Raw genomic sequence first — 23,687 nt, forward strand, 5'->3', positions numbered from 1 at the left:
GAGGCCTTTGGGGGAGGGGGCTCGCGCTGGAGGGGCTGGAGAGGGGAGAATTCTGGGGGTCTGGAACGTTTAGGGGAGGGGGGCTCGTGCTAAGTCCAGGAGGGACTTGGGGAACCAGAAGGGACTGGGGTTCAGGGAAGATGGGAGATATTACTGGAGGAAATGGGGAGGGTCTGCGGGGGCGGCGCGTGCACACATTGTGTACGGTGGTGAGGGGCGTACCCTAGCGGCAAGAGCCCACTCTCCCCACAGCCTTCGAGGTGGGGATCCAGGCGCGGCCCCCTCCCCTGCCTTCCCCGCGCAACATCTGCCTCCTCCAGGTCCGGGGGAGGGAGCGGGGAGCGGAGGGAGGAGGGGGAGTGCGGTCCTGGGCGCCTGGGGCTCCGGGCGGGGGCGGCGGGAGCAGCTGCGCAGAGCGAGGCGCCCAGAGCCCGAGCGGACTAGCCAGCGCAGCTCCGCAGCAGCAGCAGCTTCGAACGGTCCTTCCCGGCTCTGCGCTCGCAAACCCTGGGCACCCTGAACCCTCAGCCTCAGGCGGCTGGGCTGCCCGGTCCCGGAGGGTCCGGGTGAGTGGGGCAGCCTCGGGAGGGGGCGGCCCCCTGGGATACCCCGCAGAGCCCGGACAGCTCCTGGGCACTTAGCCCCCCGTGGGGGGAAGGGGTAGCTGGGGGGGAACTGGGGGTCACAGGCAGCTTCCCCAAACCCCTTCTTCGAGGGTCTCCGGGGCTTCCCAGGCTTCTGCCCCCGTCCCAAGAGGACCACCAGCCCTGGCTTCCTAAGTTTGGGGGGAGGGGATGTAGGGATGGATTGGGGGGGCGATGCTGTACGACTCAGGTAGGTAGTGGATGGGGGGGTAGCCTTGGCGTTTTCGGGAGCATCAGCGAGAGGCTGGGGGCACTGAGGAGGTGGGGGTGGGGCGGCGGCGGGAGATCTTTTCTATGTGCGAACCCTGGGATTTAATGGGGGGGGATGATTAGGGGACGAGTGGGTTGGAGGAAAATCTGTCTGGGGGGGTGGAGGTCTGGACCCCGAGGTTCTGACCTTGACCGCTTTCTGAGCCTCAACTTCCCCATCTGTAAAATGGGGGTGGGGATGGCGGAAGAGCTAGGTTCTCTCTAGCGCCCTATTAAGGGTCTGTGGGTTCGTAGGATTGAACTGCGGCGATTTATTTCTAACCGGATTCCTTGTTTCCCTCCGCGGGGTTCCAGACAGACCATGGACAATCCCCAGGACTTGCATCAGCCCTTGCTTGGGCCACCACCAGATGGGTCCCCAGTTGTGGAGCCCCCCAGCTCCAAGCCCCCCCCCAGCTCCAAGTCCCCCGGCTCCAAGTCCCCCGGTTCCAAGCCCCCCGGCTCCAAGGCCCCCGGTTCCAAGGCCCCTGGCTCGGCCCCAAAGCAAAAGCGCCCTCGCAAAGAGAAGGTCGCCAAGGAGATGCTGCCCCTGCCTACTGTCAGCCTGGGGCTCCTGGAGCCCAAGAACCCTGAGTTAGAGGTAGGAGGTTCTGGGCACCCGGAACCCCGGCGCCAGCAGAAAGGGGCAGGAGCATCCCGGCAGCGCTCAGGGCCCGGGCCCCTTTTCCCCGGTCCCTTTGGGACCGCGGGCACTGGTGAGCTCCGCCGGCTGGCCACTTGTTGGGGACGGGGACGGGGCGCTGGGAGGCAGAGGCCGGCTCGGCAGCCCAGCGCCCCGTGCCCGTCTCCTTCTGCAGTCGGCGTCTGCGTCAGACCCGGGCCCCCCTCCGTCCGCGGCTGGCGGCCCGCCGCCAGTTTTCCGCAGTCTCCTTGCTTTGTCCCTCCGCCCGCCGGCGCTTTGCCGGCCCCCAGCTGTGCTGCGGTGACGTTGCGCTGGCAGCCCTGCGCACCGTCCCCCGCCCCCCCCTCTTCGGGCTCCTCTCCTCTAGCTGCAGAGCCCCCTCCACCTCCGACTCCTGCAGATCCCCCCGCCCTTGGCCATTCTGTCCAGCACAACAGAGGCTCGGGCGGAGCCCCCCCTCCCGGCGCACAGTAGGCATTTCCCGCGGGCCTCGTTTCCGGCTCTATGCGGAGGCGCATCCTGCGCCAGTGCCCCTGCCCAAGCTCGGGGGGCGGGGGGAGGGGGGGGCGCGGTGCCCCCAGCCCAGCTCTCTCCTCCCTCCCCAGGACTGGTCCAGCGACAGCGACTACGACGGGATGGGGGTGGGCCAGTTCACCCCCCTGCTCTCCCGGGACTACGTGGGGCTGGCCGTGTTCTCCATCCTGTGCTGCTTCTGGCCCTTGGGCATCGCAGCCTTCTCCCTGGCCCAGAAGGTGGGCGAGGGCTGGGGCTGGGGGGCCAGGGGGGCCGGGGGGGCGGGGCGGGGCGGGGGCCGGGACTCACAGCCTCTCTTTCTCTCGCCCCCACAGACCAACAAGGCCTGGGCAGCTGGCGACGTCCGCGCAGCCGGAGCCTCCGCCCGCCGGGCCTTCCTGCTGGCCATCCTGGCCATCGGCCTGGGGGTCTGCATCTACACGGCGGCCCTGGTCACACTGGCCACCTACCTGACCTCTGGGGATTCCCTCTAGAGACTCAGGGGGACCAGAGGGGTCTCGAGGGATGGCCTCGACCCCCCCCACCCCATGGCCACGCCCACCCTATGGCCACGCCCTCTCCTGGGCCACCCCCTCCCCTCCCCGTGGCCACGCCCCTCCCTCCCCTCGGCCACCCACTCCCCGTGCCTACTCCCATTCCCCACCCTGATCCCTATCAATCCTGTTCCCCACTCCCCCTCCCCCATTCCCCACTGAAATCCCCCCTTCCCCATCCCTACCTGTCCCACCCCTCCCCCTCCCCCGCCCCCGCTCCCAGCCAGGCAGAAACAACTAATTAAAACCTGGGATTCATCTGAAGCCGCATTGCTGTGTCTCTGTTGGGGACGGGGAGGGGGGGGAGGGGGAAGGAAGGGGAGAGGAGGGGGAAGGAAGGGGAGGGGAGGGGGAAGGAAGGGGAGGGGAGGGGGAAGAAGAGAATGGGAGGGGGTTGGGGCCCGGGGCCCACGGAGCCCTTATGGGGAGATGGCCAGCCCCTTCCCAGGAAGAGCAGAGCCGGGCAGGACCAAGGTTCTGAAGGCCCCCCAAGCCCGGCTCACCGCATCCCCACCTCCCCACTTTTGCCCAGGCTGTTCCTCTGCCTTCACTTTCAAGGCTCAACTCAGACACAGTTTTAGTTGACATCAAGCATTTATTGAGTGTCTACTGCGTGCCAGGCACTGAGAACACAAACAAGCAGATTCTTGAATCAGATTTCTCCCCCCAGAAGTCGTTCTCTCCACCTCTTCAAGCGCCCCAAGCCTGGTGATCCCTCCAGCAAAGTGGAGCTTCTTGGGGGGTGGGGGAAAGGGGCCATGCAGGGAGGCCTCAGGTTCACCTCCTTCCCAGGGCTGCCACAGTGCAAGATTCTCAGCACACAGTAGGCGCCCCAAAAATGCTTGCTTCTGCTCCATTCTTCAGGACATAACACAAAAGGGCTTCCTTCCAAGGGGATCACAGGGTCTGGAGGCCCAATGCCCCACCCGCACTGAGGGGGAAACTGAGGCTTACAGGGGTGTCCCCAGAGCCCTCACCCAAGCCCCTCCAGACTCCCCCACACCGAGGAGCTGCATCTCCATCTTCCCGGGGAACGTAGGGTGGGAGAGCAGCAGTGCCCAGAGCTGCATCCCCTCCTCTCCAGAGGGGCCGAGTTCCCGGGGGGCCGGGCCTGGCTCCCACCTAGCTCTTGGAGTAGCGGCGCTGCAGAGAGTCTCTGTAGAAGCGAAAGATGTGATGGGAAGCGTGCTGGGCCGCGGCGAGACACTGCTGGAACTGGAAGAGGGAAACAGGGGAGGGGGTCAGTGCCCCCCCCCAGGACTTGGGGGCTGCTGAGAGACCAAGGGAAAAGCTGTCCCCGAGCAGGGGCTCCCTCCCACTTCCCTCATTTACAGGCAGCTCAAAGTCACAGGCCCAGGAAGCACGGCAGCCCAATTTGCAGCAGGTTCCCCCAGACCGGGGCTCCAGACCCTCACCCTCCCGCCCCAGCTGGCTGCAGGGCCCGTCTCCTGGGGAGCTGGGGAAGGGCCACCCCGACCCGGACCTCGCTGAGGACCCACACCCAGGCCAAGGACAAGGCGGGGAGCGCCACAGGGGGCCGGGGGCTCACCTCAGCCACAGAGTACAGGCCTTTGGTGGTGGACATCAGCAGCTTCTGCTCAGTACTGTCCAGGGCGAAGGTGAGGATGGCCCGGGCCTCCTGGGAGAGGGAGGGGTGAGGGTCCTGCCCCCCCACCCCCCACCACGCCTCCCTCCACTGGCTGCGCACTCACATTTGCACACTTACACACTCTTACACTTCCATTCCTATACATCCTCATGCTATTTTACACTCATTAACACACACTCACTTTGACACACACAATCATCCTTTCAGTTGTCCTTATACAAAAGCGCAGTCACTGCCACACTCTTACGCACTCAGTCACCTCATGTTTACACACACATCTACACATCCATTCACTCACATTCACACACATACAGATAGAATCTTAGTCACACTCTGACACATTCAGACATACACTTATGTCACATTCATATACACACATATACTCTTACCCTTTTACACACACATTCAGTCATCCTTATACATAAACACTCACACTCACATACACTATCTTACACACTCTGCCACCTCATTTTTAGTCCCACATTCTCACAATCACATTCACACAAATATACTCTTACAGTCTCACTTTTACACAATATTTCACACTTATACAAAAGCTCAGGCAGTCTCACACATACACTATCTTATACACTCATAGCCACAATCACATTTATATACATTTACGTATACACTTACTCACACAGATATTCATATGCATGCATACTTTTATACACATTCATACATATACATACATTGTCATTCTTATACATAAGCACACTCACACATACACTACCTTACACACACTAACATGCACACACACAAATATACTCTTACACACTTACACCTTTACACACATTTATATGTACTTACACATACATTCATAGTCAGCCTTATACAGAAGCACATTTTCATATACGTATACTATCTTACACACTCAGTCATCTCATTTTTACATTCAATCACATTCAGACATGCAAATTTAATCTTACTCTCACTTTTACACATACATTCACACATTATTCTTATACTCACACATATACATACACACACTTTTTTACACACTCACTTTTACATAAACATACATTGTCATTCTGTTATACATAAGCACACTCACACATACACTACCTTACACCCACACTAACATGCACACACACAAATATACTCTTACACACTTACACCTTTACACATATTCATATGTACTTACCCATACATTCATAGTCAGCCTTATACAGAAGCACACTTTCATATGCATATACTATCTTACACACTCAGTCATCTCATTTTTACATTCAATCACATTCAGACATATGCAAATTTAATCTTACTCTCACTTTTACACATACATTCACACATTATTCTTATACTCACACATATACATGCACACACTTTTTTACACACTCACTTTTACATAAACATACATTGTCATTCTGTTATACATAAGCACACTCACAATACACTACCTTACACACACAAACATGCACACACACAAATATACTCTTACACACTTACACCTTTACACACATTCATATGTACTTACCCATACATTCATAGTCAGCCTTATACAGAAGCACACTTTCATATGCATATACTATCTTACACACTCAGTCATCTCATTTTTACATTCAATCACATTCAGACATATGCAAATTTAATCTTACTCTCTGTTTTACACATACATTCACACATTATTCTTATACTCACACATATACATACACACACTTTTTTACACACTCACTTTTACATAAACATACATTGTCATTCTGTTATACATAAGCACACTCACACATACACTACCTTACACCCACACTAACATGCACACACACAAATATATTCTTACACACTGACACTTTTACACACATTCATATGTACTTACACATACATTCATAGTCAGCCTTATACAGAAGCACACTTTCATATGCATATACTATCTTACACACTCAGTCATCTCATTTTTACACTCAATCACATTCAGACATATGCAAATTTAATCTTACTCTCTGTTTTACACATACATTCACACATTATTCTTATACTCACACATATACATACACACACTTTTTTACACACTCACTTTTACATAAACATACATTGTCATTCTGTTATACATAAGCACACTCACACATACACTACCTTACACCCACACTAACATGCACACACACAAATATACTCTTACACACTGACACTTTTACACACATTCATATGTACTTACACATACATTCATAGTCAGCCTTATACAGAAGCACACTTTCATATACATATACTATCTTACACACTCAGTCATCTCATTTTTACATTCAATCACATTCAGACATGCAAATTTAATCTTACTCTCACTTTTACACATACATTCACACATTATTCTTATACTCACACATATACATACACACACTTTTTTACACACTCACTTTTACATAAACATACATTGTCATTCTTATACATAGGCACACTCACACATACACTACCTTACACACACACTAACATGCACACACACAAATATACTCTTACACACTGACACTTTTACACACATTCATATGTACTTACCCATACATTCATAGTCAGCCTTATACAGAAGCACACTTTCATATACGTATACTATCTTACACACTCAGTCATCTCATTTTTACATTCAATCACATTCAGACATGCAAATTTAATCTTACTCTCACTTTTACACATACATTCACACATTATTCTTATACTCACACATATACATACACACACTTTTTTACACACTCACTTTTACATAAACATACATTGTCATTCTTATACATAGGCACACTCACACATACACTACCTTACACACACACTAACATGCACACACACAAATATACTCTTACACACTGACACTTTTACACACATTCATATGTACTTACACATACATAGTCAGCCTTATACAGAAGCACACTTTCATGTACGTATACTATCTTACACACTCAGTCATCTCATTTTTACATTCAATCACATTCAGACATATGCAAATTTAATCTTACTCTCACTTTTACACATACATTCACACATTATTCTTATACTCATATATATACATACACACACTTTTATACACTCACTTTTACATAAACATACACTGTCATTCTTATACATAAGCACACATTCAGTCTCACACTTACACTGACAAACACCTCATTTTTACACTCACATCCCTATATAGACATTCACTCACACATACAAATATGCTCATACACACTCCCTTTTATACTCACATTCATATTCTTACACTCACCTACATTCATATACACATTTTACACATTCATACACACGCGGTCATCCTTATACAGAAGCACACTCAGTCACACACCTACACCAATACACTCCCATTTACACCTCATTTTTACTCATTCATACAAACATATTTTTACACACTCACTTTTACAGTTATTCTTATATATAAGCACACACTCAGTCTCACACATACACTATCTTACACACTCACACTCGAGTCACCTCATTTTTACACTCACATCCCTATACATACTTTCCCTCACACTCACATATAAATATACTTATTCTCACTTTTACACACACATTCATTCATACTTCGTCTCACCTCACTTTTACACACACTTTCACACTCATACACATACACTCAGTCATACACTCTTACACTCACACACGATCACCCAACTCTCATCCACATGTTGTGGGCTCTTTTGCCCGGACCAGTGGTCATGGAGCCCCTTCGGCAGCCCCTCCAGAGCCCCGGGCACCCCTGCAGGGATTGCCCCTCCGTGTGGCCTGATCCATCCCGCTCACCCCTGAGGCCCCGCTCACCTTCTCCTGCTTGGCTGTGGGGTCGAGGATGAGGGCCCCATCCGGGTCGAGGGCACAGGTGACCCCACAGAACAACGCCCGCATGGGCACACCGGCGTCCACCAGGGCCAGGCAGGCTGCGTTCAAACAGCAGGCCAGCAGCTGGGCAAAGGTCAGGGTCAAGGAGGCAGGGCATGAAGAGCCTGAGCTTCTGGGCTGGGAATCCTGGACCGGTGGTTGGGGAGCAGCTTTAGAGAGAGCTAATTCTCTCCAACCCTGGGGGGCCAGGGTCACTCAGAAGTTAGGCCATGAATCGGGTCATGGGCTTGGAGGTGAAAAGTCAGTGTTCTGAGTGGGAGGGGACTCAAGGGGGAAGCTACACACTACCCAACTGTAGGCCTCTCTCCAACCCCACGGAGAGGCCCTTCTCAGGCAGCTCCCCCACCGGCCCCGGGGCCAAGCCCAGCAGGGCTACCCGGTCTTTTAGACCCCCGGTGACGGCCCCCAGCCTGCCCTTCTCCCAGCTAAGCGTCCCCAGCGTCTGCCTCAGCCACCTTGGCCGCGCTGCCTCCAGCTTCTCCCGTCCTTCCCAAACCACGGCATTGAACACAACCTCTCCAGGTGCACTCTGAGCAGGTCAGGGGGTGGCTGGGCCATCACCCCCTTGTCCTGGAAGGTTCCTGGCATGAAATTCAAGACCCTCTCAGCTCTGGAAGCTCCTCCGTCCCAATGCGGACCCTTAGGGGGACTCTGGCCCCAAAAGTTTGGAAAGGGCACGTTCCAAACCCTGTGAGAAATCAGGATGATGACAGCCCAGGGGTCCCAGCCCCCGGTCTGGGAGGAGGAGGAGGAGGAGGAAGGCCCCGGAGCGGAGGATACAGAGCCGGCGTCGCTGACGATCTGCAGCGCGATGGTGATGGAGGTTCGGGGGTGCAGGGTCCCCAGAACCACAGCCTCGCACGTGTTCCGGATCAGCCGCTCCCTGCTTTTTTCTGCCACTCCTAGGGGAGCAAGGAAGGACCGGAGCTCGGACCTCGCCTCAGCAAGGCCCCGCTGCGCCTCCTGGGCCCGCCCAGCACCATGGGCAGAGGCTGTGTCCCCTGGACCCCGGCCCAGGAACTCCCCGGCTGGCCTCTCCTAATGCCTTGGCAAGTCCCCCACGATGCCCTTGGGGGGCTGCCCTCGGCAGGGAAGAGCCAGGGCAGCCCGAGGTGGGCGCTGGAAGGGGCCGCAGCAGACCAGACCGAGGCCGCCAGCCGCCACCGCTGCTCAGACCTCGGCCTCCGACCACCCTCTCCTCCACCTCCCGGTGGCTCCCTCTCTCAGGGCCCGGCCCCAGGGTCCCCGGCTGGCTCCTCCACCACCAGCTCAGGCTCGCAGGCTTCCCCTGAGCCGCAGTCCCTCCTGCCGCCATCATGGGGACTGCTAGCAGAGCCCCAGGTCCGCCCTGCCTTTGTCTGTCTCACGCAAGTACATGGCCAAATGCTCACACATACACACATACACACACACACACAATCACACAGACACACACACTGACACTCACACACATACACACACACACTGACACACTCTCACACACACATACACACACACAGACACACTCTCACACACACATATACACACACAATCATACAGACACACAATCACACACTCTCACTCACACATACACACACTCACACACACACACATACACAATCATACAGACACACACTCACACACACTGACACACTCTCACACACACATACACTTACAATCACACACTCTTACACATACACACACAATCACACAGACACACAATCTCACACACACACTGACACACACACACTCTCACACACACATACACTCACACAATCACACACACTCACACTCTCACTCACACAATCACATAGACACACACACTCACTCACACTGACACACTCACACACACATACACTCACACAATCACATACAGACACACACACTCACTCATATACTCTCACATATACATACAATCACACACTCTCATACTCACACACACACTCACACAATCACACACACTCTCACTCACACACAATCACATACAGACACTCACTCTGACACACTCACACACACATACACTCACACAATCACACACACAATCACATACAGACACACACACTCACTCACATACTCTCACATACACATACAATTACACACTCATACTCACACACACACACACAATCACACTCTCACACACACAATCACAGACACACACACATACACTCACACAATCACACACACAATCACAGACACACACACTCACATACACATACACTCACACACACATAATCACACTCTCACACACAATCACAGACACACACACACTCACACACACACACACACACATAATCTCTTCCCCATTTCATTCCTGACCAGTCCCTCCCCCTCCAGAAGGCGCTCTCTCCAAAGGCAGCCAGTGGCCCTCGGCCCTAACCGGGAAGGTGACCTGCGGTTGGTCCTCCTCCTCCTGGATCTGCCCCCACTGGACACAGATGACGCCCTCTCCTTCCTGCCTTCTCGACGCCTGGGACCCCGTTCTCTCCAGGTCCGCCCCGCCCCTCCTCCCCAGCCCCCCAGATTTCCAGCACCGCTAGGTCGGGTCCGACTCTTCATGGGCCCATGGACTGCACTGACCGAGGCTTTTCTCGGCCAATTTTACTGGGTTAACTTGACATTTTTCTTCAGTGGATCGAGGCACACGAAGGTTAAGTGACCAGCTCCCCAGCCACGAAGTGTCTGAGGCCGGATCCGAACTCCGAAGACGAGCCTCCCTGACTCCAGGCCCGGCGCTCTGACCACTGGGATAGCCCGCTGTCCCAACACTGCTGCTGTCAGAAAGAGGGTCACTAATCGCCTCTGCATCACGGGCCCAGAGCTGGGGAGACCGAGCTCCAATCCAGAATCGGACACTTCCTGGCTGTGGGAGTCACTGAAGCGCTCTCTGCCTCAGTTTCCTCATCTGCAAAATGGGGATAAGAGCAGCTACCTCCCAGGCTTGTTGGGAGAACCAAATGAGATGTGAAGATGCTGTCAATGCCATAGTCATCGCCACCATTCTCGTGACTTCTCAGATGGAAACACCCTCCTGAGCCCCCGCCCCACACGTGTTGTCTTCCTTTTCATGAGAATACACAGGCACACATACTCCCACCCACCCGATGCACAGGTACCCACGTGCACACACACACCCAGGACTCCTACTTGCATGTGCACACACAGAAACACCCCCACCCACTAGCATGGACATAACACACTGCACCCAGACGTAGGCACGTACCCATGATACCCCGCGCACAGAGCACTTCCGCTCACTGTCCTCTCCCTCCCTCCCCCCAGCGGGGCCTCGGCCCTGTCCTGCACCTGGTGCCTGGCTCAGAATCCTTCCCATTTACCATTTCTCCCGGAGCACGGCAGCCTCCTTGTCCCGCCCTCCCAGGCAGCCCTTGGCTCCCCCCAATCCCCTCCCGGCTGCCCCCTGCTTACCAGGCAGCCCGATCTTGGGCTTCAGAATCACCTCCAGGGTGGCCTTGTTGAAGATCTCCTTGCTGACTTTGACCTCGGCCGGACCGTAGACTCCAACCAGGACAGACGTGTCCCCTGCAGAGATGAGGCAGAGGAGAAAGCCCGGAGGAATGGGGAGGCCCGCCCCCTCCCCTGGTCTAAAGTTCTGCTGGGCAGTAGCTAAGGCTTTGGAAGTGAGGGGGGATCAAACCATTCTCCAATTGATAAATGGTTAAAGGATATGAACAGACAATTCTCAGACGAAGAAATTGAAACTATTTATAGACATATGAAAATATGTTCCAAATCATTATTGATCAGAGAAATGCAAATTAAGACAACTCTGAAATACCACTACACACCTGTCAGATTGGCTAGAATAACAGGGAAAGATAATGGGGAATGTTGGAGGGGATGTGGGAAAACAGGGACACTGATGCATTGTTGGTGGACTTGTGAACACATCCAGCCATTCTGGAGAGCAATCTGGAATTATGCCCAAAAAGTTATCAAACTGTGCGTACCCTTTGATCCAGCAGTGCTACTACTGGGCTTATACCCCAAAGAGATACTAAAGAGATACTAGTCTCGCCCCTAACTTCCCGTCTGTCAGTGGATGGGATAGCTCCTGTAAGGGCATCCCAAATTTTGAAAAGGACTCTGGGAATATCTCTAGCCGTTATCCTCGGTATGTGCCCAAATATTTGTGGCAGCCCTGTTTGTAGTGGCTAGAAGCTGGAAAATGAATGGATGCCCATCAATTAGAGAATGGTTGAGTAAATTGTGGTATATGAATGTTATGGAATATTATTGTTCTGTAAGGAATGACCAGCAGGATGAATACAGAGAGGCTTGGAGAGACTTACAGGAACTGATGCTGAGTGAGATGAGCAGAACCAGGAGATCATTATATACCTCAACAACGATACTCTTTGAGGATGTATTCTGATGGAAGTGGACCTCTTCGATAAAGAGAGCTTTAATTGATCAAGGATGGACAGAAGCAGCTACACCCAGAGAAAGAACACTGGGAAATGAATATAAACTGCTGGCATTTTTGTTTTTCTTCCCGGGTTATTTATACCTTCTGAACCCAATTCTCCCTGTGCAACAAGAAAACTGTTCGGTTCTGCAAACATATATTGTATCTAGGATATACTGCAACCCATTCAACATGTAAAGGGTTGCTTGCCATCTGGGGGAGGGGGTGGAGGGAGGGAGGGGAAAAATCGGAACAGAAGTGAGTGCAAGGGATAATGCTGTAAAAAATTACCCTGGCATGGGTTCTGTCAATAAAAAGTTATTTAAAAAAAAAAAAAAAAAAAGGAAATGAGGAGGGACAGTCAGGCCTGGAGGCCGAGCGGCTCCGCTCCGAGTCCCGACACTTCCTAGCAGGTAACTCTGGTGAAGTCGCTGCCCCTGTCAGTCTCAACTTCCCCTTCGGTCAAATGAACTGGAGGAAAAAACGGCCAACCCACTTTGGTGGCTCTGCCGAGAAAACCCGGAATGGAGGCAGAGTCGGGTGGAACGGAAACCGAGGATAACGGCTAGAGATATTCCCAGAGTCCTTTTCAAAATTTGGGATGCCCTTACAGGAGCTATCCCATCCACTGACAGACGGGAAGTTAGGGGCGGGACTAGAATTCAGACCTCACTGCTCCCCATCCCTACTCGGCCTCTTCCCCTGGACAGGGGGCCCTCCGGAGCCTCGGGGCTTTCGGCTAGGGGCGGGGAAAGGCCTGCTGGGAGCTCGGCATCGAGCGGACGCCCCCTCCCCCAGCTCCAGCATTGTGTCACAGAAATTTCGGCCCTAAACTGCCCCGCCCCGCCCCCTCCCTTCCTCTCCCCTCAAGACTTAGCTCCCGGGACTTGTTTATGGGGGAGCCACATTCACCCAGGTGGGCTGGGGCCCTGGCCCTCCGCCGCGAGGAAGGGGCTTCTGCCTCCCGACGAGGGATGCGGTTGTCTAATTCCCTCCCCCCTTCCCACAGAGGGCAAGGAAGCAAAGAGTAAGTGGGGGGCACCTTACCCTGCAGGAAGGAGGCGGAGCCATCGGGCCGGGAGAGCAGATTCTGCTCGCAGGCAAAGTGCCGGAGGCTGCAGCCGGAGCTTCGAGAGCCCGGATCCGCATCGGGTCCGGCGCTACCGCCCAGCTCAGTCTCCATCTCCATCCACGTGAAGGCCAGCCACTACAAAAGTACTTCCGGCGGCGCGAGGGCGCATGTCTGAAGATCTGGAGGAGCATGCGCAAGTATTTTGTTTGTTTGAGCACGTGGGCTTGGCTGACTTCAACTTCCCTCCTCTTCTCCGGCGGACAGGTGCAGTCCCGTCTGAGCAGTCGGAGAGGGCGCGCGCGCCCGGATCGCGAGGCGCTTGCGCGTAGTTTGTTTGTAAAGGCTAGACGCCACGCTTTCCCTCAGCCCCGCCCCCGACTTCTTCCGCGCCTCGGTAGAGAAGGGGGACGGTTCAGAATGGCCCGAGGCCCTATCCCAGGCCGAGCGCGGCCAAGGGGCGGGGCACCCCTGTGGACCCGCGTTCTAGAGGCTGTCTGCGCTTCCGCCTGAAGGGGAGGCCGCTTCGGGGGCCATCTAGCCGAGGGTCAGGGCTGAGGGGGTGTGGCGGACTGAGGCTGTCCCTCGGACGGGCTGTGTTCGGCGGCGTGGGAGGCGGTGCCGGCTCACGTGGGGCCGTGGGCGTGGACAGCTTTTCAGGCGGCCGCCTTGCCGGCCCGGAGACAGCCTCGGTGGCAGCCGTGAAGCGGGACGGTTAACGGCTCCTGTCAAGATGGCGGCGGCGGCGGCACGAGCTTGGGCCCTGCGAGGGGGGCTGGCCTTAGCCCGGCGCGGACCTCGCGGATTGGCGGGATCCGTGAGTGCTCCCGCCCCGGACCCTAGGGGAGCGCCGGCTGAGGGAGAGAGACCCCTCGCCTTAGGAGCCCCCGGGAGGGGGGGAGCGGGGAAGGAGCCGAGACCCCTAGAGTGATGGCTTCCTCTGCCCTTAGAAGATATTGGGGGAAGAGCTCCCCGGGTGACTTTTGCCAGGCTCCGGGCCCCGGAGCCTTCATCTGGCCTTTGTATGGTCCTAACCTATGTGTCCTCGCCCTCTCCCTGCCCTAGAAAGGAGCGGGGCGCTGGACCGAGGGAGCCCGGCAGGAGCCGAGACTCTCGAGTTCAGGTGCCGCTCTTAGACCCGGAAGCAGGATTGGGAGGGGGGTTGGGCTCTTTGTAGGGTCCCGAGGCTCCAAGGACAGTCCTGGGGAGGGGGCGGACTCCGAGGCTTTTAGGGTGTGGGTCCCCGGGGTGGAGCAGCCCCTCCCCTGTTCCTTTCACGTGGGAACTCCTGGCAGCACTGTTTGTCCCCGGCCAGAAGCTCATTGGTCCAGCCGGGGGGCGGGAGGGGGGCGGCCCCGGGCGGAAGGAGGTCACTTGTAGGTGGCTGTGATCAGGTCTTTCCAGTTCCCCGGGGCTGTCTGGCCCCTCCCCCTCCCCAAGGTCACGGGGGTGGGGGTCCTGAGCTCCCACCCCTCTCTAGTTGTTAAAAGCCCAGGAGGAGTGGCGGATTAAGTGGGGCTGAGTCTGAGGGGGTCGGGGCAGCACCCAAGCCCCCCAACTCGGCCCTGTTTATCCGCACAGGGCTATGCCCAGCCCTTCCCAATCACCTCCTGCTTCGGATCCACAAATCAATAAAGCGAATTTTTAAACAGAAGGCAGTTCTTTGTAAGCCTGGAAGCAGCATAGGAACGGGAAGCGAGGGGCCGGCCTGGGCCGGGACAAAGCGGGGGCAGCTAGAGGCCGGCCGAGTCTGTGTGAGGGAGCCCTTCTCGGGCGTCCCGGGCTGACCTGCAGCCACGCGGGGGCGGGTTCTATGGGAATGGGCCCAGGAGGGACCGTGGAGCCCGGCAGGGGGCGGGGAGCTCTTACCTGCCCCAGCCCGCGGGCTCCAGCATCTGTCCTCCTCCCGTCTCCCCTGGCCCAGAGCCTGACCTTCCCCTGCTTCTGCACCAAACTCTGGGAACCTCCACTTCCTCGGCTGTAACAATGGGAGTTAAACTGTTAGCAAATGGGATCTCTGGGGGTTGTTGTAAAGATGAGGGCGGAAAACGCCGACGGCTTAGAAAGGCCGTTTGTCCCCTGGAGGGCGGTGGGAGCAGGGCCTGGCCCACAAAGGGGCCCCAGGGCAGCTGTTGGCCAGGCCAGGGAGAAGCCTTTGGAAGCCACCTGGGGGCGCAAGGCTGGTGGCGAGCTGGGTCTCCCAGGGAGGGAGGGGCTTGCCCTGGACACCCCGAGCACTTAGTGGGCGCCATAGGTAACACAAAGGGCTCCCAATCTAACGGGAGGCGGGGCAGCGGCTGGGTGCCGGAGAGCCAGGGAGGCCAGCCAGCTTCAGAGACCAGGACGTGCCGAGAGGGTGGTTTAGAACGAGAAAGAAGGAAACGAGCACTTATTAAGCACCTACTATATGCTAGATCTGTGCTCATCACCAAAAATATCCCATCTGGCTTGCCTTCTATCAGCCTTAGTAGGGAAGTGCCATTATTAACTCCTCTTTACAGTTGGAACAGGCCCGAATTGGCCCAGCAAGCTCTCTGTTGCCCCTTAACCTCCCAGGACTGCACCCGTTCCCTTGTATAGACAAGCAAAGGTGGGACCAGGACTGGTGGTGCAGTGGTTAGTGCCTGGGCCAGGAGTCCCAGCAGATTCCCAGTGTGCTCCTGGGCCAGTCCCTTTGCCCCTGCCTGCCTCGGGCTCCTCACCAGTTCAGGGGGCACATAGCCCCTCCCTCCTGGGGGGCAGGGACATGGTGGCTCCTGTGCATCTCCTGGTGGCCCCCAGGACCTGCTGCACAGCACTGAGCCGTCAGGCCCGAGGCCCCTAGGACTTGTCTCCACTTGTGTGTGAGCCTCCGAGGCGGCCAGAGGCCCGTGGGCGTTTGTGCAACTGGTTCTGCCAGACAGGAGGGCCCGGCCTGCGGCTCCCCGGGAATGGGGTTCCTCCCACATCTGGGCATAACTTCCGGTGGGATGCGCCCGTTGGGAGGCAAGCTGGGCAGGGGCGAGGGCCTGCAGCCCCACGGGCAGCCGGGGGAGGGACCTCGGAGGGGGCAGGACGCCCCGGCGGGCTCCCCTCCCCTGCCACTGAGGGACGCCTGCCCCTCTGTCTCAGGTGGCCCGGCGGCAGCAGGAAGAGTTCTCGTCCCTGGATGAGAAGCCCCAGTTTCCCGGCGCTTCCGCCGAGTTTGTGGATAAGCTGGACTTCATTAAACCCAATGTCATTTCTGGCATCCCCATCTACCGTGTGATGGACCGCCAGGGGCAGATCATCAATGCCAGCGAGGACCCCCAGGTGAGGCGCCCTTCGCCTCGGCCCCCCAGCCCTCTGCCCGGCCCACAAAGGGGCCTCTGCCCGGCTCGGGGGCTCAGGCCGCCCACCCGGTGCCCTTGCTCTTTCTCCAGCTGCCTCAGGACGTGGTCCTAAAGCTGTACAAAAGCATGACCCTTCTCAACACCATGGACCGAATCCTCTACGAGTCCCAGAGGCAGGTGGGTGGGCCGGGGGCAGGACAGGGATGTCAGAATAGGGGCTGAGGACACATGGGGGGGATGCAGAGATATCCCGTCCTGCCCTCGGTGGGCAGCCACGGCGGGAGGGGTTCCTATGCCCAGCCCCTGGTGAGCTCCTGTGCCCGGGGCCCAGTGCTGAAAGCATCGGGGAGCGCTGGGATGGCAGGGCCAGAGAGGAAGGATCTCGAGGGTTCTGTGGGGTCCGAGTACTTGGGGCCCCCTTTTCTTCCCGCCTCCACGCAGGGCCGGATCTCCTTCTACATGACCAACTATGGGGAGGAAGGCACCCACGTGGGCAGCGCAGCCGCCCTGGATGACGCAGACTTGGTGTTTGGGCAGTACCGGGAGGCAGGTACGTCCTCCACCCCCACGAGCTCCGGCCTCGAGCTCCAGAGACCCGTACCAGGCCATCCTGGTCCTTCCTGGCCGAGGGCGCCAGCTGGGCCAGGGCAGCCAGAGGAAGCCCGTGCAGGCCCCAGCACCATCCTCACTCTGAGAGGGAAGCCCAGACGGGGGGAGGGGAGGAAGAGATGAGGGGGGCAGCCATGCGGATCCCCCCTCCCCCCGGACCGCAGCAGCTCTGCTGCCTCTTCCTGGCTGCTGCCTAAGTGCCTGGGGCCCGAGCCTCCCTCCCGCCGGCTTCCGACCCGCAGCTCGGCTCCCTGGGAGGAGAGCTTGTATGGGGTGGGGGTGGCTCTGACCTCTCGGGGCCCGGTCTCTGCCCCGTCACTGGGGGTGGGGGTGGGAGTGGGGGTCTCTGAGACGTCCCCAGGCATTAAGCACGGCCAGGGAGGCTACGGGGCCCCTGACTGATGGTCCCGGTGTTTATGGGGGCCGGAGCTTCCTCCCCCAGCGCAGGCCGGTCCCTCGGCCCTCGCCTCCAGCCATAGAGCTGCCCAGAGCCTTGGGTCGCACCCAGGACTTCCTGCTTCCAAGGCAGCCAGTAGCGAGAGGCAAGAGGCTGTGGGAGGAGGCGGCACTTCAGGGGAGCCTCAGAGAGAATTAAGGGTTGGAAAGTCAGAGTCCATCTCTGGGGGAAGGGAAGGGGCTGCAGACCGGCCGCGGCTCCCGTGTGGGAGAGACCCCATCAGGAGGAGGGGGCACGCAGGGGGCACGGGGCGATCGCGGTCTCCCGGTGTGGGTGGCGGGCGTTCTGTGTCTGCCATGCCAGAGGCTGGGCAGAGCTGGAGGCGATCAGGGGCTCTGCTGGAACGGGCCCTCCCGGAGCCCATCTAGCCCCATGTGTGCCTGTGGCTGCCAGGAGAGCCCGCTGGTGCTGCAGACCGGGCAGGGCCGAGGGCAGGGCCAGGCGGACCCCGATGGCGTCCTCGGAGGGAGGCCAGGAGAGGCCCTTGGGGGCTGTCGGGCCTCCCAGCCGGGCCAGACCACCTCCTCTCTCCCCAGGAGTGCTGATGTATCGGGGCTACCCGCTGCAGCTGTTCATGTCCCAGTGCTACGGCAACTCAAGCGACCCCAGCAAGGGGCGCCAGATGCCCGTCCACTACGGCTGCAGGGAGAGGAACTTTGTCACCATCTCCTCCCCCCTGGCCACGCAGATCCCTCAGGGTGAGCGGGCGAGGGCCGGGAGGAGCGGGCGGGCACGGCCCCGGGGCGTGCCAGATGCCGGCCCCTCACCGCCCCCCTCCGCCCCCCGCAGCCGTCGGAGCAGCCTACGCGGCCAAGCGGGCCAACTCCAACCAGGCCGTGATCTGCTACTTTGGGGAAGGGGCAGCCAGCGAGGGCGACGCCCATGCCGGCTTCAACTTTGCCGCCACCTTGGAGTGCCCCATCATCTTCTTCTGCCGGAACAACGGCTACGCCATCTCCACCCCCACCTCGAGCAGTATCGGGGGGATGGCATCGGTAGGCTGGGGCCCCCTCCTTCCTCCCGGCTCCCCAGCCCCTCCCACAGCCGAGGCACCCAAAAGGCCGTCCAGCTTGGACCGCAGCCCCTTCCCCTCCCCCGGCTGGGCCCCCCCGCCCCATGGCACTGACCGGGCCCTTGTCTGCAGCGGCCCGAGGCCCCGGCTACGGCATCATGTCCATCCGCGTGGACGGCAACGACGTGTTTGCGGTGTACAACGCCACCAGAGAGGCCCGGCGGCGGGCGGTGGCCGAGAACCAGCCCTTCCTCATCGAGGCCATGACCTACAGGTGCGGCCGGTGCCCCCTCCCCCAGCTCGCCCCCCCCCCTCCCCGGCCTGACCGCCCGGCTCTGCCCCCCACAGGATCGGGCACCACAGCACCAGTGATGACAGCTCGGCGTACCGCTCGGTGGATGAGGTGAACTACTGGGACAAGCAAGACCACCCCATCTCGCGGCTGCGCCAGTACATGCTGAGCCGGGGCTGGTGGGACGAGGAGCAGGAGAAGGCCTGGAGGAAGCAGTCCCGAAAGAAGGTAGGAGCCGGGGGGGAGGGGGGAGATGGGGGGCTTCCCTCCGCCACGGCCTTTGAACCTGGCCTTTATGGCTGCCGGGGTCCCAGGACCAGCCCCAGGCCGGGAGTCTGCTCTGTGGCCTGGTGATCGTCCGGCCAACCCGCCCTCCACGTCCCCCTCACGTTGTTCCTGCCGCCATCACTCGTGTGGGTTCGGCCGGGTTTGCCCAGCTTTGTCCGGGGTGGGAGGGCGGCTTTCAGAGGTTAGCTGTGCCCCTGGGGGAGCCGAGCCCGGGGCTCGAGCGTGCAGCGGGGACCCAGGCCCTGTCTGGGGGCCGGCCCCCCACGGGTGCCCTCGGCGTCCCGGGCCCGCTATCCGTAGGTCCAGCTTGTGCCGCTCCAGAGGGCGTGAACCTCGGCGGGGGCCGCTTCCCCCCCTCCCCCCCACGGTGGGACTTGACAGGTAAGGGGCCTTTGCCATATCTCCTCTCTCCCTTCCCCCAACGCTGAGAAGGTGATGGAAGCCTTCGAGGAGGCTGAACGCAAGCCGAAGCCCTCGCCCTCCCTCATCTTCACGGACGTGTACCACGAGATGCCGGCCCGGCTCCAGAAACAGCGGGAAGCCTTGAGCCGCCACCTGCAGACCTATGGCGAGCACTACCCACTGGACCACTTCGAGCAGTGAGGGGAGCGAGCAGGGGGGACCAGGGCTGGGGGCCAGACCAGCGAGGAGGGTCGGCCCCGCTCGGCCTCTCCTCCCCCTTCTGCAGAGAGAGCCGACCGACGGGGGAGCGGGGCCGGGGACGGGGGGCAGAAGCCATCCCCTGTCCCTCTGAACCCTTAGCACAACTCCCCTTCCCCAGGTCACTGCCCCGAGGGGAGGGGGACAGGCCAGTGATCGCCACCAGCACCCCGTCTGGGACTGTGCCTTTTGGGAAAGCTCAGGCTGCTGAAGCCCTCGGGGCTCCTCGGGGGGCTGCGACTCGCCTCCAGACCAGAACCCGGATGCGGCCTCACCGTGGGCTGAGAGGGATGGGACCTGGTGCTCTCGGGTGGCTGGGACTCAAATAAAGACTTCTTTGCCTTTGGCTCAGGCCCGGCTGGCTTTTGTTTGGGGGCGGGGGGCAGTGGGAGGGAGGGAGAAGGGCGGGGGGTGAAAAGCTGCCTCCAAGCAGAGCCACAGCTTGTGGCCACCAGGGCCCGGCCTAACCAACAGCCTGGTAAGGGGCACGGCTGGCACCGGACCCCCCGTTTCTCACATGTGCTCCGAGGTCCTTTCCAGGAGGCACAGGGGGTGCAGGCCCATAGCACCCCCCTGCTCCCCCAAGTGAAGTTCACCAGTTAAGCCTGGGCCCGGGCTCGGTGGACTGGGGACGAAGGGCCGGCGCTTAACCCGTGGGCGCAGTGGGCAATGCTGGCCCCGGCTTTGTGCCCCTGGGGGAGGGGGAGGAGGGCCCGGCCCCCCGCCCTGCGCGCCACCCCCGCCAGGACAAACAGCACGCACTCGGGAGCCCAGGTTCGGGGAGGGAGGGTGGTTTAAATAAACAGAAGCCGCTACAGCTCGGTGCCCTCGGGTCCCCGCGGGAGGGCCTTCCTGCTGGGATGGCGCCCTCCCCCCGTCCGCCCCAGTCCGGGCTCTCTGCGAGCGGCCCCCGGCCTCCCTCGCCTCCCTCGGGGGCCGCCCGGCCCTCAGCAACGGGCCTGGAGGTTCTGCATGAGTTTCCAGAGGCGGATGGTGGTCTGGGGGTCGCGGGGCTGAGCCAGCACCAGGCGCCGGTGGACGCAGGGGTCCCCCTGCTTGTCTCTGTCCGGCCAGTTGGTGAGGAAGCCGGGGTGGTTCTGGGGGGCCAGGCCCAGCGCCTGGAAGCAGAGGCCGGAGTAGACGTCGTCGATGGGGAAGGGGAGCACCCTCTCGGCCGCCTTGAGCAGCCAGGGCGCCAGCTGCCCCGAGAAGACGTAGCCGCCGCCGCTGGCGTAGGCCGGGTAGGGGCCGGCGTAGAAGGACTCGGGCACGTAGTAGGGCCCCCGGGGGGTCCGCACGGGCGCCGCCCGCTCGAAGACGTGGCCCAGGTAGAGGCCCCGGGCCGAGGCGGGCGGCAGCCCCCGGAGCAGCCCCAGCAGGGCCCGGACGTTGACGAAGCTGTCGTCCTCGGCGCGGAGCACGAAGGTCACCTGCGGGCAGTGGCGGCCCAGCCAGCGCAGGAACAGCACATCCTTGAGGCTGCGGTTGAAGGGCACGTCCAGGAAGTCCCAGAGCAGGAGGTCCCGGTAGCGCCGGCTCTCCCACTGCACCAGGGGGCCCAGGTCGGGGCCCGGCTCCCCCCGGGGGGAGCCCAGCAGGAAGAGCAGGCGCACCCCGCGCTCGGGCCGCCCCCACGTCTCCCGGATGGCCTGGCGCTCCCCGAATCTGCCCGCGGCCGACTTCACGGCCAGCAGCAGGTAGGGGGCCTCGGAGCCCCCGCAGCCCGGGACCCCCGCGCCCGACACCCAGCGGGGGTAGTCTCGGCAGGCGGCCGAGAGCAGGAAGCGCCGGTAAGCCTCGGGGTAGGAGGAGAAGTCGGGGATCTCGGCGGCCGCCGCCCTCCCCCAAGCGCGGCAGTCCCCTGCCGCAGAGCCGGCCGCCCCGGGCAGGGCCTGGAAGAGCTGCTGCTGCCGGTTCCAGTAGGCGGAGGCTCCGGGCCGGCCCAGGCGCTCCGAGAGGTTGGCAGGAAGCGAGGGCTCGAAGGGGCCGGGCTGGGCCGGGACCCCGGGCTCGGGCCCCTCCTGGTGCCTCCTGGGCCGCAGCGGCTCCGAGCTCCACTCGATGTAAACCTTGAGGGCCAGCAGGGTGAGCCCGGCCAGGAGGCAGAGCAGGCACTTGGAGCAGCGCATGGCCGGGCCCCCGGGGCCAGGGGGGCCCCGAGCTGCGAGGGAAAGGCGGGATCAGCGGCCGCCGCTCAGCCCGGAGGGGAGGGGCGCCCCCTCCCTCCCTCACCCCGCGCCTCCGCTCCCTCCCTAAGCCCAGGTGCCCTCTCCCCTCCCCTCCAGCCCGGGCATCCCGGTCCCCCGGCACTCACTGCTGGGCCGGGGCCTGGGCCCGGGCCGCCAGCCCCCTCAGGTCGGGCTCCTCCGGCAGCGGCCTCCCTCCCGGACTGAGTCAGTGTGGGGGGGAGGGGAGCCGAGAGCCCCCAGGGGCCAGGGAGCGGCAGGGGCGGGGCCGGGGAGGAGACCAGAGATACCGCCTGAGAGGCGGGAGCCCAGGGCGTGTTCGGGCGGGTTCTGGGGCCGGCCCAGGAGAGGGGCCCGGGAAATGGGGGGCCCCGGGGGTCGGCAGAGCCTGGACAGCGCCAGAGCCGGAGAGCCCGGGCCCGGAGGCTGAGGGGAGGGAGTGGGGCTCCGGGGAAGCGGCCGTCCCAGGGCATCCACAAAAGGGGGGTCTAGTGACAAAGGGCTCCAGCGGGTCAGGAGGGGGTCTGCTCAGGGGGGAGGTGAAGAGGTGTTACAGGGGAGCGGGGGCTCCAGGGAATAGTCCAGAAGGGGGGTCTGGTCAGAGGGGAGAGTGATAAAGGCAGGTAAGGGGGGGGGCAAGGAAGCTGGGAGCCAGGGGCAGAGGAGGGAAGCCCCTCGCCCCCACACCCAGGGGTGGGGAGGTAGGCCGCAGGATTGGGGGCTCTGCTCCCAAAGCTCCCAAATGAGAAGTGGATGGCAGCTTTCGCCCCCCCAGCCCCCTCCCCACCAGGTAGCCCCATCAGATACCTGGAGGCTCTGCCGGTCGGGGGCGCGTCTCGGGCCCCCTCTCCACAGCCCGCCCCTCTCTTTCTCCCTCCTGCAGGGACTAGGGAACTTCCAGCCCCCCGGGAAACCTGGGTGTTTGCATCAGTCGGCCCACTGGGGCCTCTGGGTACCAGCTTATCTCCTAACCGTCAACAAACGCTTCCTCACTTCGGCTATAAAGAGGAAGGCATTTCTCTCCAGGGGAGGAGGGGGCCGGGCCCCGCCCCCGGACCCCCAATTCCTGCTGCCTCCTGACCCGCCCCACGGGACTTCATTTGTTGTTTTATTTATTTAACGGCAGCGCCTGAGAGGTGGAGTCCCCAGTAGTCTCCAGCCCTTCCCCCTCCCTGGGAGAAGGCGGCAGCTTGAGGTCCCCCGAGGTCCCCAGCTCCGGGAAGGGGGGGGAGGCCCAGCCCGGCCTCTGCCATCCACGAGCGCCCCCCCGAGTCTTTCACTTCTGGGCTTCAGCTTCCCCGTCCCCAGGAATCCTCCCCCGCCCCCGCCCAGGGAAACAGGTGCCAAGTGGCCAAGCCCGGCTGCTGGCCATCTTCCTCTGG

The 23,687-nt window shown here is 59.9% G+C and overlaps 4 protein-coding genes across 4 annotated transcripts; 2 read left to right on the plus strand and 2 right to left on the minus strand.

Annotated features, from left to right (window-relative positions):
* The first annotated feature begins 232 nt into the window (after nt 1–232).
* TMEM91 (transmembrane protein 91) lies at nt 233–2,867 on the plus strand. Its single transcript, XM_051989259.1, has 4 exons — nt 233–566; nt 1,213–1,494; nt 2,142–2,288; nt 2,385–2,867. The coding sequence occupies exons 2-4, from the start codon at nt 1,216–1,218 to the stop codon at nt 2,541–2,543; spliced, it is 585 nt and encodes a 194-aa protein (XP_051845219.1). The 5' UTR covers nt 233–566; nt 1,213–1,215; the 3' UTR covers nt 2,544–2,867.
* A 311-nt stretch (nt 2,868–3,178) lies between these two features.
* EXOSC5 (exosome component 5) lies at nt 3,179–13,792 on the minus strand. Its single transcript, XM_051989255.1, has 6 exons — nt 13,469–13,792; nt 11,422–11,535; nt 8,797–8,918; nt 7,939–8,079; nt 4,153–4,242; nt 3,179–3,818 (listed from the first exon to the last, which is right to left on the minus strand). The coding sequence occupies exons 1-6, from the start codon at nt 13,608–13,610 to the stop codon at nt 3,726–3,728; spliced, it is 702 nt and encodes a 233-aa protein (XP_051845215.1). The 5' UTR covers nt 13,611–13,792; the 3' UTR covers nt 3,179–3,725.
* Nucleotides 13,793–14,121: 329 nt separating this feature from the next.
* Nucleotides 14,122–20,465, plus strand: BCKDHA (branched chain keto acid dehydrogenase E1 subunit alpha). Its single transcript, XM_051989246.1, is given in 10 exon segments — nt 14,122–14,307; nt 16,602–16,781; nt 16,892–16,978; nt 17,243–17,351; nt 18,404–18,565; nt 18,657–18,833; nt 18,836–18,862; nt 19,012–19,153; nt 19,228–19,399; nt 19,892–20,465. Coding segments are annotated over 10 exon segments (1,311 nt in total). The 5' UTR covers nt 14,122–14,223; the 3' UTR covers nt 20,063–20,465.
* Nucleotides 20,466–20,894: 429 nt separating this feature from the next.
* Nucleotides 20,895–23,661, minus strand: B3GNT8 (UDP-GlcNAc:betaGal beta-1,3-N-acetylglucosaminyltransferase 8). The gene is made up of 2 exons (XM_051989247.1): nt 22,434–23,661; nt 20,895–22,280 (listed from the first exon to the last, which is right to left on the minus strand). The coding sequence occupies exon 2, from the start codon at nt 22,246–22,248 to the stop codon at nt 21,067–21,069; it is 1,182 nt and encodes a 393-aa protein (XP_051845207.1). The 5' UTR covers nt 22,249–22,280; nt 22,434–23,661; the 3' UTR covers nt 20,895–21,066.
* Nucleotides 23,662–23,687: the final 26 nt, after the last annotated feature.

The sequence above is a fragment of the Antechinus flavipes genome, chromosome 3, assembly GCF_016432865.1.
Source record: "Antechinus flavipes isolate AdamAnt ecotype Samford, QLD, Australia chromosome 3, AdamAnt_v2, whole genome shotgun sequence".
Taxonomy (NCBI): domain Eukaryota; kingdom Metazoa; phylum Chordata; class Mammalia; order Dasyuromorphia; family Dasyuridae; genus Antechinus; species Antechinus flavipes.

Excerpts from the sequence above, each read along its gene's own strand:
- TMEM91 (XM_051989259.1), top strand. The coding sequence starts at position 1,216 with ATGGACAATCCCCAGGACTTGCATCAGCCCTTGCTTGGGCCACCACCA. Across the intron at positions 1,495-2,141 it reads CCAAGAACCCTGAGTTAGAG|GACTGGTCCAGCGACAGCGA; the intron begins GTAGGAGGTTCT and ends CTCCCTCCCCAG. Across the intron at positions 2,289-2,384 it reads CCTTCTCCCTGGCCCAGAAG|ACCAACAAGGCCTGGGCAGC; the intron begins GTGGGCGAGGGC and ends TCGCCCCCACAG.
- EXOSC5 (XM_051989255.1), bottom strand. The coding sequence starts at position 13,610 with ATGGAGATGGAGACTGAGCTGGGCGGTAGCGCCGGACCCGATGCGGAT. Across the intron at positions 11,536-13,468 it reads CTCCGCCTCCTTCCTGCAGG|GGGACACGTCTGTCCTGGTT; the intron begins GTAAGGTGCCCC and ends TCATCTCTGCAG. Across the intron at positions 8,080-8,796 it reads TCGTCAGCGACGCCGGCTCT|CTGCTGGCCTGCTGTTTGAA; the intron begins GTATCCTCCGCT and ends ACCTTTGCCCAG.
- B3GNT8 (XM_051989247.1), bottom strand. The coding sequence starts at position 22,248 with ATGCGCTGCTCCAAGTGCCTGCTCTGCCTCCTGGCCGGGCTCACCCTG.